This window comes from Triticum dicoccoides, chromosome 3B (assembly GCF_002162155.2).
Source record: "Triticum dicoccoides isolate Atlit2015 ecotype Zavitan chromosome 3B, WEW_v2.0, whole genome shotgun sequence".
Classification (NCBI taxonomy): Eukaryota; Viridiplantae; Streptophyta; class Magnoliopsida; order Poales; family Poaceae; genus Triticum; species Triticum dicoccoides.
Window position 1 is genome coordinate 713,494,751 of NC_041385.1, and position 13,657 is coordinate 713,508,407.

The window sequence follows — 13,657 nt, forward strand, 5'->3', positions numbered from 1 at the left end:
CGCCCGCCACCGCAGCCATGGCCTGGAGGCTTCCGCCCCTGGCCGTCCTCCTACTCCTCGTCGCCGTGGCCGTCGCCCCCCTCTCCTCCGCCGTTCGCCCGGTCTCCGACGCGCACAGATCCGTCGCCGCCGAGCTCTTCGCCGCCTCCCCCGACGAGTAAGTCCCGTAGTTGCTCGCCAGCGTCACCGTCTCCCCTGATCTCCAGCTTTCGCCCCTCGCGGGCGCAATTAAGGACCTAGTCCGGCCTAGATCGATCCGACTCGGGACTGCCCCCTTGAAATCTCGGGCCATGGCCGCGTTCTAAGTGCTGGCTTTGTCTGTTGCGCGCTGTGCAGCTTGGAGACGACGTACGAGGCGGTCAGGACGTTCAAGATACTCGGGGTGCAGAGGGACAAGGGCCTTGATGGCAAGGCCTGCAAGCTCGCCGCCCATACGCTGTCCTCGTCCTCGTCGCCCGCCAAGGATCTGTTCCACGCGGTCCAGATCGCTGGCGTTCTCGGATGCAGCGTCGATGCCGGCGTTTACGATGTGGGTTTTAGCTCTGGAGATCTTGCTGCTTCTGCTGGTATTCGCTTGCTTGATGCTGTTCTGAGATTCGTTCTTCGTGGCAGGACGTCGCGTCGAGGCTTAAGGCTGTGATCAAGGACACCAATTCGCTGCTGGAGTTCTACTATTCTGTCAGAGGGCTGCTCAGCCTGAAGGTCACTCCTTCTAATGCACTTTCTGCTCCATGTTTATATATTTTTATTTTTTTCAGCACTGCTGTTGGTTGATTGTCTGAGTTTTATCTGGTAGCTGATAAAGTTGTGTTGATTTTTTGGCAGGAACAAGGCCACAGTGTTGTTTTATCTGATGCGGATAGCACATTTCACGCAATTAAGGTTAGAGCAGTGCAATATGCTATGCTTCCTTGTGTAGTTCTCGCAATCACAATTTTGCTCTGCTGTTTAAACTAGAGTTGTCTGATATATATCTTTGTTTCTATAGGCACTTAGCCAAAGTGATGGAAGATGGCGCTATGACACCAACAGTGCTGAATCCAGCACATTTGCTGCTGGTAATATTTTTCTGTCTTGCGACCTTTTCTGTTTTTTGCCGCAAATCAAATGTATCAGGCACTGATGTTTGGAAACACTGTTCTGTAACAGGTATAGCACTAGAAGCATTGGCAGGAGTTGTTTCACTGTCTGATGCGGAGGTTGATCCGTCTATGGTGTGTATATGCTCTCTGCTTGTACTCGAATTACTTCATTAACTTGTTGTACATTTATATGTGATTATCTTCCTTGAATGTAAGAGATGAAGAAGTCGGATAACTATATAGTACATGTTGTGTCACAAAGCCTTCTAATGGGGAGAGGGTTGAACTGAATGCCAGTGAAAACCTTATACACAAGCAATTCTTGTTACGTTGTTATCTTCCTATACGCAAGTAATAAAGACGTATGGGTGAATATACACTTAAATACTAGTATATGTTATGAAGTATCGAAAACAGGAAGAACTTGATTTCAATACAAAAGAGAAACTGATATATAACAAGTTGTTTATCCCTCAGCTTATATCATTCTAATTACATCTCACAAAACCTCCATTCATCTAAATTACAAATGCACATGACATGATCTATCATCCTAAAAGAGTTGCAGCCATGTCTCTGTATGTGCCATGCCCTTTGGTTTATAACAATCTCAAATCAACTAGGTGTTACCATATCATTCTCTTGTATGTGTACGATGTTCTGCTTTCCATACAATTTGTTACCGAATGCTTCTTCCAAGTTTCAGTCAAATGTGTTTGTTCTGAATTTGTTATGCGTGTCATTTTTTATTAGTATATCATTTGAAGTTTGCCACTATTGGCGGTCCTGATTTTTAATATTGTGCCATCAGATAGGAGTCGTTAAAAATGACATCGTGAAGCTATTTGGCACAATCAAGAGCTATGGTATGTTCTCTAACCGTCTTCTTTGTGCTCACTGAAGATGAACATTTGATTAAATTGCTTTCAAGACAAGCTCTGGTAGACCAGGCATTTTTCCTATTTTATCAACTTAAACTCGACCAGAGTTCTCCAGGAGTCAAGGTGCCTGGTTAACACCTCATAGGAACTTAGTTACCAAATTGCTAAATCTATGGCATACTGAGTCGCATGTTTGGATAGTTAGCAGTACTATTTAGTTGGTGTGCTTTGATACTTCTCCATTACGATATGAACAAACCACTTGCAAGTGAAAATGTTCCTCTTACTGTTGATTGCTTCTTATGATATGCGTTTTCTCAGATGATGGAACCTTCTATTTTGATGAGAAGTATGTTGATGGTTCTGAATACAAGGGCCCTATAACAACTTCTGCTTCAGTAGTACGCGGTGTCACCTCCTTCGCTAATGTTGTTTCTGGGAAATTGAACGTAGGTTATTTCATTTCATTTTCGTGTTTTTTCATTAAATTTATGTTAAGCACCTCTCATAACCAACACCACTCAACCAACAGATCCCTGGTGAGAAAATACTGGGCTTGGCAAAGTTCTTTCTTGGTATTGGGCTCCCAGGTAGTGCAAAGGATTGCTTTAATCAGATTGAGTCCTTGTCGCTCCTGGAAAACAATAGGTAAGTTTTCCTCTCTTTTCTAGCATTCTCGATAAACTTGCGCCCCACATTATTATTAGTCTCTTGCCCTGTGATGCTTATTTCGTTTCTACAATATGCAGGATCTTTGTTCCTTTGATCCTTTCACTTCCTTCCAAAGTACTGTCACTGACCTCCAAAGACCAGCTTAAGGTGATCATCACATTCTAGTCTCTTTGATTTTGTCTGAAATATAATGATAATATTCCTTGTTTGTCCATTATATTATTCTGCATTGTAGTGTAAAATAGTATTAGGCATATCGATATTGCACTAATGATTGTTACTGTGAGCAATTCTATCTCTTGCAAGCACTTTCTGTATTCATTAAATGTTGTAGACTTGAATTTATCTTGTTTTGATACAAGCATGCTATAATGTCTAACCTTTATGCATCCTATGTGGTACTTTTGTAGTTGCAATTTAATAACAATGGTGTCTGCTAAAAAGATGTACTCCCTCCGTCCGGAAATACTTGTCGGAGGAATGGATGTATCTAGACGTATTTTAATTCTAGATACATCCATTTTTATGCATTTCTTCGACAAGTATTTCCAGACGGAGGGAGTATATGGTGTGTGTGTGAAAATTGTACCACATTTAGCTGCAATCTTGCTCTGTATTGCTTTTGAGTTTTGATGCATGTTATGTTTAGCTCAGTGTAATTAACTCCAACTCGTGTTCCCTTGATATATATTATTTTCAGGTTGAAGTAACTACAGTGTTTGGTTCTGCGGCACCTCCGCTCAGAGTGAATCTTGTGCAAGTCTTGGGCTCTGATTCCAAGGTCATCACCACTGACAGCAAGGTACAGAGTTAAGATTGGTGTATACCTCTTGGAACTTATTTTTTCATTATAATAGTTCACCATCGTTTTGTCCATGTTTTAGCTACAATTCCCTAACATCCATTTCCTTCTGGTATCAGGAACTTCAGTTTGACCTCGACAACAATGTTCATTACTTGGACATTACTCCATTGAAAATAGATGTTGGGAAGTACTTGCTAGTTTTTGAGGTACCTGTGAACTTTATTAATTTGCTTGATATATACACATATTGTAATAGACTAATATTACTTTACATTACTGATGTTTTTGCCCTTCGATCTTCAAGATTACTCTTCAGGATTCAGAACATGAAACCGTTTACACTACTGGAGGGAGAAACACTGAGTCTGTCGTCGTTACAGGACTGATCAAAGTTGACAAGGCAGAAATTGGAATTTCTGATAATGATGCTGGGAGCGCGGAGTCTGTCGAAAAGTAAACTCTTCGAACCACTTGATTCCATGCCATTAGAAAAACATGTTTTACAGCAACATTTAATAGGTAAACTAACTCTGACAACAACACCCAAGTAATTGCAACCTCGATATCCTTGATCACTTTAAATTAGTTCATTCTCATCTGGAATAACGAATAACACTTCCTAACCTGTTAGTATGTGAAAATTGGAATGGAAGTTTAGGTTCTAATTTCATAGCAAAACAGCTTATTTTGCATGTCTCATTTCAAATCCGATTCATTACAGGTTAGATCTGCTGAAAGATACAAAAGTTTCTCTCTCTGCCAACCATCTGCAGAAGTTACGTCTATCTTTTCAACTATCTACACCACTTGGACGCACATTTAAACCCCACCAGGTCACAATAACACTCCATTTTCTTTCTCAAATGGCACAGTACTAGTTCTTTTCCTGACTTGATTTAGCGAATTTGTTGCCAGGTTTTCTTGAAGTTAAAGCATGAAAGCAAGGTTGAACACTTATTTGTGGTGCCAGGTTCTGCGAGGCAATTCAAAATTGTTCTAGTTGAGTAACCTACTCAGAGTTTGTTTTGCTCTTGTCATTCTCTCGGCAAATGTTTCCATTAGGTTTTAGGTTGTACATTATATTATCCAGAAAACACGTACTCCGACAGAGGCTTTTGACATAGAAGGTACTAGCTAGGTTATGTAACTTGTTTTCAGGATTTCTTTGATTTCACATGATTCTGAAAAACGCAGGATTCTAGTGGCAGGTCCCTAGAATATCCTTCGATGCTGGACACCTTAGGAATTGACACCAAAGTGTGTTAGACTACATTATAGGGAAAGCATAAGAACTCATGGACCATAGACATTTTTTTCAAGAGGTTACACGTGATGGAAAATTTCATTTGAAATTGAGTACAAAGTGGCCTTTCTATTCCTACAAATCAAACAACCTTTTGTAGGAAGCTTTAAGAAACTCTAGGAAGGAAACTTGTTGGCATTTTTATGACCAAGTGAGGTTTGAACAAGATTATCCAGGTGCCAAAACATTTGAAATGAACCTATTAAATTTTGTCCAACAAGGATGATGGGGATGGTGGATGCATCTTCCTGTTGTGCTTGAATTTTATGATGTTACTGTGGTCAGATGTGGAGATGAAGTACCAGAAGATCACTTGACATATCTTAATTTGCATGTTTGCCTTCAGCTCTTGAGGGTTCCAGAAGAACCATAACATGATTTCTTATATGCTTATTCAATATATTGTAGGATTTTCTTGGATTGGTAGAGAAATTTTACTACCTTTCTGGAACATATGACCTCGAGCTTTCAGTTGGTGATGCTTCAATGGTATGTCGCCACATTTATAACTCTACAGTTATGTTTGGTTTAGCCTTGCTGATTATTCTTTGTCTGCTTCAGGAAAATTCGTTCCTACGAGTCCTTGGCCAACTGGAGTTGGACTTGCCGGAGGCCCCTGAAAAGGCCCCACGTCCTCCGGCACAAGCTGTTGACCCCTTAGCAAAGTTTAGGCCACAGAAGGAGATAGAACACATATTCCGTGTGCCAGAGAAGAGGCCACCGCAGGAAGTGTCGCTTGCATTTACTGGCCTCATACTCCTGCCTTTCATTGGGTTCTTGATTGGGGTGAGTCAACAATTCCTACTCTTGCTTTATTTCTTCAATTGCTATCACACTTCTGTACTGCTTTCTCTAAATAAAAAAAGTTGCTGAGAGTATGCTACTCTAAATAAAAAATGTTGTTGAGAATATGCTTATTCAACATATTGATGCTGATAATGTGCTTCTGGCATTTACTTGTAGCTTATGCGTCTGGGAGTCAACTTGAAGAACTTCCCTTCCCTGCCAGGACCTGCTGCATTCGCATCACTCTTCCATGTCGGAATCGCAGCAGTACTGTTGCTCTATGTTCTCTTCTGGGTTAAGGTTAGCATCTTCCTTGTGGTGAAACAGAATTGCACCAATAAAGGTTTACTCACTATCATTCTTCTGTTGGAACAGCTGGATCTTTTCACAACTCTGAAGTACCTCAGCTTCCTCGGTGTGTTCCTTGTGTTCGTCGGCCATAGGACCCTATCTCATCTTTCCAACACGGCGGCAAAACAGAAGACTGCTTGATGGGAAGATGGGAAGAATGTGTGATCATCAATTTTCGGGCGGCCGCAGTTGCTTGGGTTCTGCAAATGCTTTTGCTTGAGATCCTGACCGAGTTCTTGCGCAACTTGAGTTTTGAGGGACAACTGGGTGTCATTTTGTAGTGGGTGCCAAGAATCCTGGTACTAGAGAAGTGGTAGGACCTCTCCTTCATGTTTTGTGCACCGATGTTTACTGAAGTGGTAGGACCTCACCTTCATGTATGACGCACTGATTTTTACCAAATAGGCTGGATTTTTAAACATAGAACTAATAATATCATATTCTTACTCGAAAGGTTAACTCGTGTTATGCCTTTTGATTTACAAACTCACAAAACAAAATTCATTCCATTTGAACTCCCCAACGACTTGTAACCATTACATTCCATCTAATTAGCTCAAGCAAACACTGGGGCAGAACCAATCCTGACATTTCATTCTACTTTGTTCCCAAGCCATACACACCCAAGCAACTGCCGGCTTCATTTTAGTACAAACCGAAGAGCGGTTTAAATCCATTTTCAGGACCAACATGGCCACCCTACACATGCAAGCTAACAATTGTATCATCAATTTTCGGGCAGTCACATTTGCCTGGGTTTTGCAAACGCTTTTTGCTTGAGACCCGACCGAGTTTTTCTTGCGCAACTTGAGTTTTGAAGGACATAAGGGTATCATATTGTCGTGGGTGCCAAGAATCCTGGTACTAGAGAAGACATGCATTGCTGTTTACTAAATAGGCTGGAATTTTTAAACATATAATAGAATTAATAAGACCAGATCTTACTGGAAAGGTTAACTTGTGTTATGCCTTTTGACTTGCAAACTCACGAAACCAAATTCATTCCATTTCAACTCCCCAACCAAACACTGAATTGCAACCATTACATGCCACCTAATTATTCAAACAAACATAGGGAACAAAACCAATCCTTACATTCCATTCCACTTCGTTCCCAAATCAAACACGCCATAAGATAGTTCAAGTGCATTGGCTGCATTTTAGCACGAACCTAAGAGCACTTTAAATGCATTTTCAGGGACAAACCCAACAGCGCTTTGAATGCATTTTCAGGACCAACACGGCTGCCCTACACTTGCGAGCTAACAACTGTAACAAAGCAGAGGAATCCTATCTTTAATATCACATAGATCTTAGTACTTTGAATATACAAGTTTCTATCAAAATTCAAGTAAATGTTCACAACAGTTAATTACAAGATTCCGATGGTCTGAGGTCCAGAATGCCTATATATATTTATATATAGTTACAGGTTGCATCTGACATTGTGTAACTAAATGAATCATGTATGAACTACTCAATTTCCTTAAACCACCATATACATCCGTCCGGATACTGCCTATCTTCTTATCCTTTTTGCGGCAGAAACTGTTTTAACTTAGCTTGGTTAGTTGGCATCTGTGGATCATTTGCACCCGGTACTTTGAGGAAACCTCAATTATTTGACCAACCAGGCCGTGGTCACTCGTAAAGAATACACCGATGACAGACGCCTCCCTCACCTGCTGCTCCACTTGGAAAAAAATACTGCGTGGACTAAACCACCTTGTGTGATTTCAGGCTACGGGAGAGCATCATTTTGTCGCTGCGCTAATCTTGAATACAATCCATTCTGCTTGACAAGGTCGCTGTGCTTTCCGTCCTGCACAACCATACAGAACAACTTAGACCATGTTTGTACACAACACTGCAAGTATTGAAAGAAGTGTTCTCATGCTAATTTTAGTGTAGACTTCATGTTAATACTTTGCAACAGCAGTTGAGAACATACCTCCACAATACTGCCATTTTCCATCACAATGATTCTGTCAGCCGCTTGAATCGTAGACAACCTAGAACAAATAATGGTGTTAGCTCGACTCTTCGTGTTCAAAATAAACAGGCACCAGAGTAAGCATACCCTACCTGTGAGCTATGATAATCACGGTTCTTCGAGCCTTAGGATCAGTGCTAACTTCTGTGATGACACTCTATAACATGGCAGAGAGAAAATTAACAATCTACTCATAAGTAGTACAGTACATTTTAATTGCACTGAATTTGTTCACTAAGAGTTTACCTTCACATAATGTTCACTCTCAGCATCAAGTGCACTAGTGGCTTCGTCGAGTACTAAGATGGCTGGGTCCCTCAGAAGGGCCCTTGCAATGGCGACGCGTTGCTTTTGGCCTCCACTAAGAAGAGCATCGTCGACAATGGTGTTATAACCATCAGGAAGAGCCATTAAGAAATCGTGAGCATAAGCCTGTTTTGCAGCCCACTCAACTTCTTCCTGGCTAACTTCTCTTGGGCAGCCATACTTAATATTAGAACTAACATCCATCCGGAATAGCTTAGGCTCCTGCATATAACAAGTATATATGCTGTTAAATACAACAAAGATTCATCTGGCACGACGACTTTGCTGGGTTTATTGGATCCGAACCTGTCCCACAAAACCAATTCTTTCCCTGAACCATCTGGTGTCAAGTTCGCTGAGTGGGACACCATCTATTAATATCTGCATCAGTCACAAATATAACTTCAGAGTTCAGACCAATAACTAGTCTGTTTCAAGTTCAACGTGTCATAGCAGCAATACTGGCTCCTGGAAGGGACAGAAGCAATAGCAAGGTCGAAATAGCTTACTTGCCCATTTGTAGGTTCATATAGCTGAAGTAGTAGGTTAACTATAGTACTCTTGCCACTTCCACTAAGACCAACCTTTAAAATTAGAAACCATATATGAACATTTAGATACAGATCAATACTTGCGAAAATTCATATATATGAAAGCATCAGCCTGTATATCTTACAATTGCAACTACTTCATTTGGATTGAGTGTTAGATTCAGTCTTCTCAAAATTGGTGCCTGCGCATTAAGGGCCACATCAGAACCCAAAACCCGCACTTAGTTCATAATAATCACAAAGCACTCAAGCTTTACGATGAACTCTACTATGTGTGTGCTCATAAATCATAACAGAAAAGCATCTAGAAGGAAGGCGTTAACATACTGAAGGTCTTGAAGGATATGAAAATTCTACATCTGCATATTGAATTCGTCCTTCCAGCTTCTGTAACCTGAGGCCTGCAAGAATGAAATGCTTTAGACTACCGAACAGTTGCACATCCTCCCAATTAAAATATCCAAGCACAGAGACTCAAAACTAAGGTGTCAAGTTAAAAACAGTCTTGCCTTTAGAGGTAAGCTGCCTGCTAGGCAAGAGATCCATCAACCGGAAGACTTTTTCACTTGCTCCAACAGACTGCATCAGGGAGGACCAATTGTCTCCAATCCACCAGGTAGACAAAATCAGCCACTCGGCGTACAGTGTGAATTTTGTCAGTTGCTCGGCAGTGAACTTCCCATTCATGATTGCTATTCCTCCAATCAAAACAGCAACAACCTACACAAAGCTTATTTGGAAGAATACTTCATCAGTAGCGCAATGAGAAGCATACACAAAAGCCTTATATTTTTAATATAGATATTAACAAAACTGAACAGCAACATCAAATACCTGAGTAGAATGGTACAGATAATTCAAGCTCAAGCTCCAGCCTCCATAAGCCATCGTCTGTCGAAAGCTCACATCATACAGCTTATCCAGCCACTTCGCATACCTATGAAAGTACAACAGTCTTTATGACGTGCATATGTTATCTTTATGCTATATAAGAGAGACAAATAGGTAGACTGATTGCCTTTTAAACTCTTGCTTTTCCGTCCCATACACTCGCACTGTTCTAACCAAACTTATCGCTTCTTGAGCAACCTGATTTGATTTATAACATAAACATTAGGTGAATCGCTGAAATATTTGAGCAACCTTCTCAAATAGACTTAGAAAATTAAAGGACATAAACTTACATTATTGGCACTTGCAGTGAACTCTTGTGCAAATTTAGAGGCCTTTTTCTGATACCTATAAAACAAAGGTGTCATGATGATTTCTTTCACATGGCCAAAGATGCAAAGCAACAAAATGAGGAAACATGGGAGAGGTATTTTGTCGCATTTACTCAAGATTGCTGCGCACTAGCAACATAATAGGGAAAGGAGCAAGTAGAGAAAAGGGAGAAATAAACTACACAAGAAGTGAAAACAAGTTGTTACCGTCCATGAACTAGCATAATTGTCGACAATGTCCCACAAGTAAGCATAGTGCACAATCCAAGAGGCCATGATAAGATTAGAAGATAAATCAGTGCTCCTATACCCTGAGACAAAGTAACAACATAAAAAATGAGCTTTTCAAGCTACTGGTGAGTATTGTATACTCAGATACTAAACAACCTTTTCACCTGAAGCAAATTGCGTGAAATCAGATTAAGATCATTGCCAATAACTCTAGACACTTGCTGGCAGTCAGAACCAAGCCTACTTGTCAAATCTCCGACAGTTTCTTCATCGAAAAAAGCAATATCCTGGCACAATATACAATGGAATTAAGAAAATTTGCAGCAATTCAAAGTAAAGGTACTATTTGCACTAGTACTTCAGGCAACAATGTTTTCCCCTTCTGTTGTTACCTGAGAAAGGATGGAATCAAACAGCATTTCTCTCATTCGTTTAACCTAAGAAAAATAGTTGAGATAATGATTGTAAGAGCCTGATCAAAACCAAAGGGCAACCTGGAAGGAATAGACTTGTTAAATTACATAAAATCTGACATGGTTTTACCAATATCATGTTGGCAATACCAAAACAGCAGCTTCGCACACCACTGCAAAAGGGGGACACGAGCTAAATAAGCAACCCAAATATAACTCGCAAAAGCATGCTTAAGGCAAACAGTTTTAGTTCTGTGCAGATCGTCTCACAAAACTCCCTGTTTTCATGTTTGCAAACTTGTTTGTGCACGTGCAATTGTCCATAATGTACATTGCAGAAATTAAGTTTTTGTTTCACAGCGACCGTACTGATTCTATCACAGCATTCACAGTGTACAATGTTGAAATCTAAGTTTGCGTTTCACAGTGATCCTACTAATACCACCCTTCATCCAACTGGAAACGTCTCAGCTTTCAAGCTCATCACAGTTCAAAACATTTCCCCAATGCTAGATTGTCCATTACCAGCACATTTCAAGTTCTTTTTAATCCTCATGTAATGTAAAGTGCGGATAAACGCCTAAGTGGTCTATTTCACTCTAATATGCGATCAAAACAGATAGTAGCGTAACTTAGTCTTGTGACCCTGTGCAGTGTGCACGACATGAGCACCGCTTGAAGGAAGAAATAGCTTACCTGAACACTCCGGAAATCATACACAGAACAACCAGAAGCTTGGCATTCCGGTAGAAGACGGCGCCTCCATTCTGCGCGGAGAAGATGGAGGCGGCGAGCAGATGGGGGATAGCGATCTCCGCGAGCTGCAACCACGACCACAACCACACAGCAGTCAGAGCCACACCAACCAACGAAAGCTTATCCGAACCGCGCGGCCGAGGCAATCCGCATTACCGCGGCGCAGACGAGGGAGGCGAAGCCGGCGAAGATGACCCAGCGGTCGGCGGCGACGAGGGCCCACATCCGGCTGAGCGCGGAGGCGGCGGTGGCCCCGCTGGCCTCGGCGCGGCCGGCCCCGCCCGCGTCCTCGTCCTCGAGGCGCCACCAGCTGCCCCCCGGCAGCACGTTCCGCAGGCGCCCGATGAACTCGCCGGCGTCGAGGCGGCGCCTGCCGAGCCCGCCGAACTCGCCGTTGACGGTCGCCGCCGCGCGGATCCTCGCCGCACGCAGCCGCAGCCTGGGCGCCGTCCGCCGCGGGGCCCGCGGGCACGGCCGCCAGGGCGACAGCCCCGCGGGCGCCGCGAGGAGCAGCGCGGCCGGGGCCGGCGGCATTCTCCCTCCTCCTCCTCCCGCTCGCGCGCGCGCACGCGATCCGATTCGGAACGCGATTCAGGCGCGGCGGGGGACGACGGGCGGGCGAGCGAGCGGGGCGCGGGGGCCTCGCCGGAGCTGCGGGGCGGGCGGGTGCGGGTGGGGTTGGGTTGGGCTTCCGTGCGGTGCGCGGCGCAGCGTGTACCACCGCAGCGCCTCTGTTCTTCCCTCCCTCCGCCGGCTATTTTGCGTTTCCTCCTTGGTAAACCATTTTTTTTGTTCGCCTTGTGTGCGTGCGTGCGTTCGCGGCGAAATGATCCATGCGTGGGCCGCCGGTGGTGTGGCCGTGGAATTTCCGACCCGTTTCCAGGTCCTCTGGATCGGAATTTTCTGGTCGAGAATAATCAAGTTTGGATTGGGCTCTCGTCACGCGGCCATGCTGCGAACGGGAGAGAGCGGCAAAGCAGTTGTTGACTTCTTTCTCCACCGGCTGCTGGCGGCCGTGAACCACGTGGAGTTTTGGCTGGCTCTCTCCCCTCTCCGTTTGGCCCGATCCGCACAGGTTCTGAGAAACTCGTGCGCTTTGCAAAATCTCATGTGCCTGCACCTGCACAATAGAACGATTGAAGTGGCGACTCAAGCAACCGGAATTGGAACTATCCCACCTGTGCGAAACGTATGGGCTTCTTTTTATTCTTGGGTGGATGAGCGCAGTGAGGCGCGAGAAGTACGTACGCGATACGGTTTCGTCCGGGTTAGTGCAACTCCACTCGTTCGGCCTTAGTGGCTTCAAATAGCGCCCCCTTGAAACGCGCCGGCGAAAAAAAATCAACATGGGTGCGGCCGCATCAGACGCCTTTTTTCGAAACCTAAACTCGGCCAAAATTCGGTCAAATTAGACGATTTCATTGATACTTGTATGAAAAATTGAAAACATAAATTAGAAACAACTAAAACTACTAAAACAATAAAAGCCGATCCCGTCGCTCGCCTTCTACATGCCGACCAGCCTGTACATCTTGGTGTAGTCGTCGTCGTCGTCGCCGCCGCCCTGCTGCACCCCTGACCAGCGTCGCCGATGCGTGGGGGGTTCGACGGCCTGGGCGCCTCCTCGTCGCTGTCGTCGATGACGCCGCCGCCGCCCTACTCGCGTCCATGGCGCCGAGCGGCGATCTCCTCAAAGGCGCAACACTGTCGTGCCATCACCTCGCAGACGTAATCCTCCCGCGCCCATTTGAGGATGATCTCGTCGACGGCAGCAATGGCCTCGTGCTCCTTCACGGGGAGCAGCCCCGGCTCGGGCGGCCTGACGAGGCGGGAAGAGGGAGGAGGAGAGGGGCGACGACCGTCCTCGTTGATGACGAGGGCGTCACCGTGGGTGCGGCACCTGAGCGGCGTCTCCACGGCTGCGGCACCTGAGCGGCGGCTCCTGTGGCTCTGGCTTGACGGGCCACAACGTTGGTGATCCGGAGGAGAGGGAGCCCGACGACGAGGAGGTCGCCATCTCCATTCGCCACGACCGTCCTCGTTGATGACGAGGGCGTCACCGTGGGTGCGGCACCTGAGCGGCGTCTCCACGGTTGCGGCACCTGAGCGGCGGCTCCTGTGGCTCTGGCTTGACGGGCCACAACGTTGTTGATCCGGAGGAGAGGGAGCCCGACGACGAGGAGGTCGCCATCTCCATTCGCCACGACGTCCAGGAGCTGCCGCGACGAGGGGGGCGCCGGATACTCCAGGCACGGTGTGTTGTCGTCCTCGATGTACTCGAGGACAGTCTTGAGGGTGCGGCCA

General features: G+C 44.7%; 2 protein-coding genes across 2 annotated transcripts; one reads left to right on the forward strand and one right to left on the reverse strand.

Moving 5' to 3' along the window:
- Window positions 1-6: 6 nt before the first annotated feature.
- LOC119278048 (dolichyl-diphosphooligosaccharide--protein glycosyltransferase subunit 2-like) lies at window positions 7-6,333 on the forward strand. The gene is made up of 19 exons (XM_037559399.1): window positions 7-157; window positions 337-529; window positions 613-702; window positions 826-882; window positions 989-1,058; window positions 1,150-1,214; window positions 1,894-1,948; window positions 2,285-2,412; window positions 2,496-2,611; window positions 2,713-2,782; window positions 3,336-3,437; window positions 3,557-3,646; window positions 3,745-3,893; window positions 4,162-4,273; window positions 4,356-4,439; window positions 5,152-5,232; window positions 5,305-5,529; window positions 5,707-5,829; window positions 5,905-6,333. The coding sequence occupies exons 1-19, from the start codon at window positions 18-20 to the stop codon at window positions 6,019-6,021; spliced, it is 2,067 nt and encodes a 688-aa protein (XP_037415296.1). The 5' UTR covers window positions 7-17; the 3' UTR covers window positions 6,022-6,333.
- An 838-nt stretch (window positions 6,334-7,171) lies between these two features.
- Window positions 7,172-11,902, reverse strand: LOC119278049 (ABC transporter B family member 26, chloroplastic-like). Its single transcript, XM_037559400.1, has 18 exons — window positions 11,510-11,902; window positions 11,294-11,418; window positions 10,728-10,770; window positions 10,577-10,621; window positions 10,349-10,471; window positions 10,161-10,264; window positions 9,915-9,969; window positions 9,749-9,819; window positions 9,565-9,667; window positions 9,240-9,450; window positions 9,058-9,131; window positions 8,856-8,912; window positions 8,689-8,763; window positions 8,486-8,560; window positions 8,120-8,401; window positions 7,966-8,030; window positions 7,832-7,892; window positions 7,172-7,702 (listed from the first exon to the last, which is right to left on the reverse strand). Exons 1-18 carry the CDS (start codon window positions 11,885-11,887, stop codon window positions 7,622-7,624), a joined length of 2,028 nt encoding a protein of 675 aa, XP_037415297.1. The 5' UTR covers window positions 11,888-11,902; the 3' UTR covers window positions 7,172-7,621.
- Window positions 11,903-13,657: the final 1,755 nt, after the last annotated feature.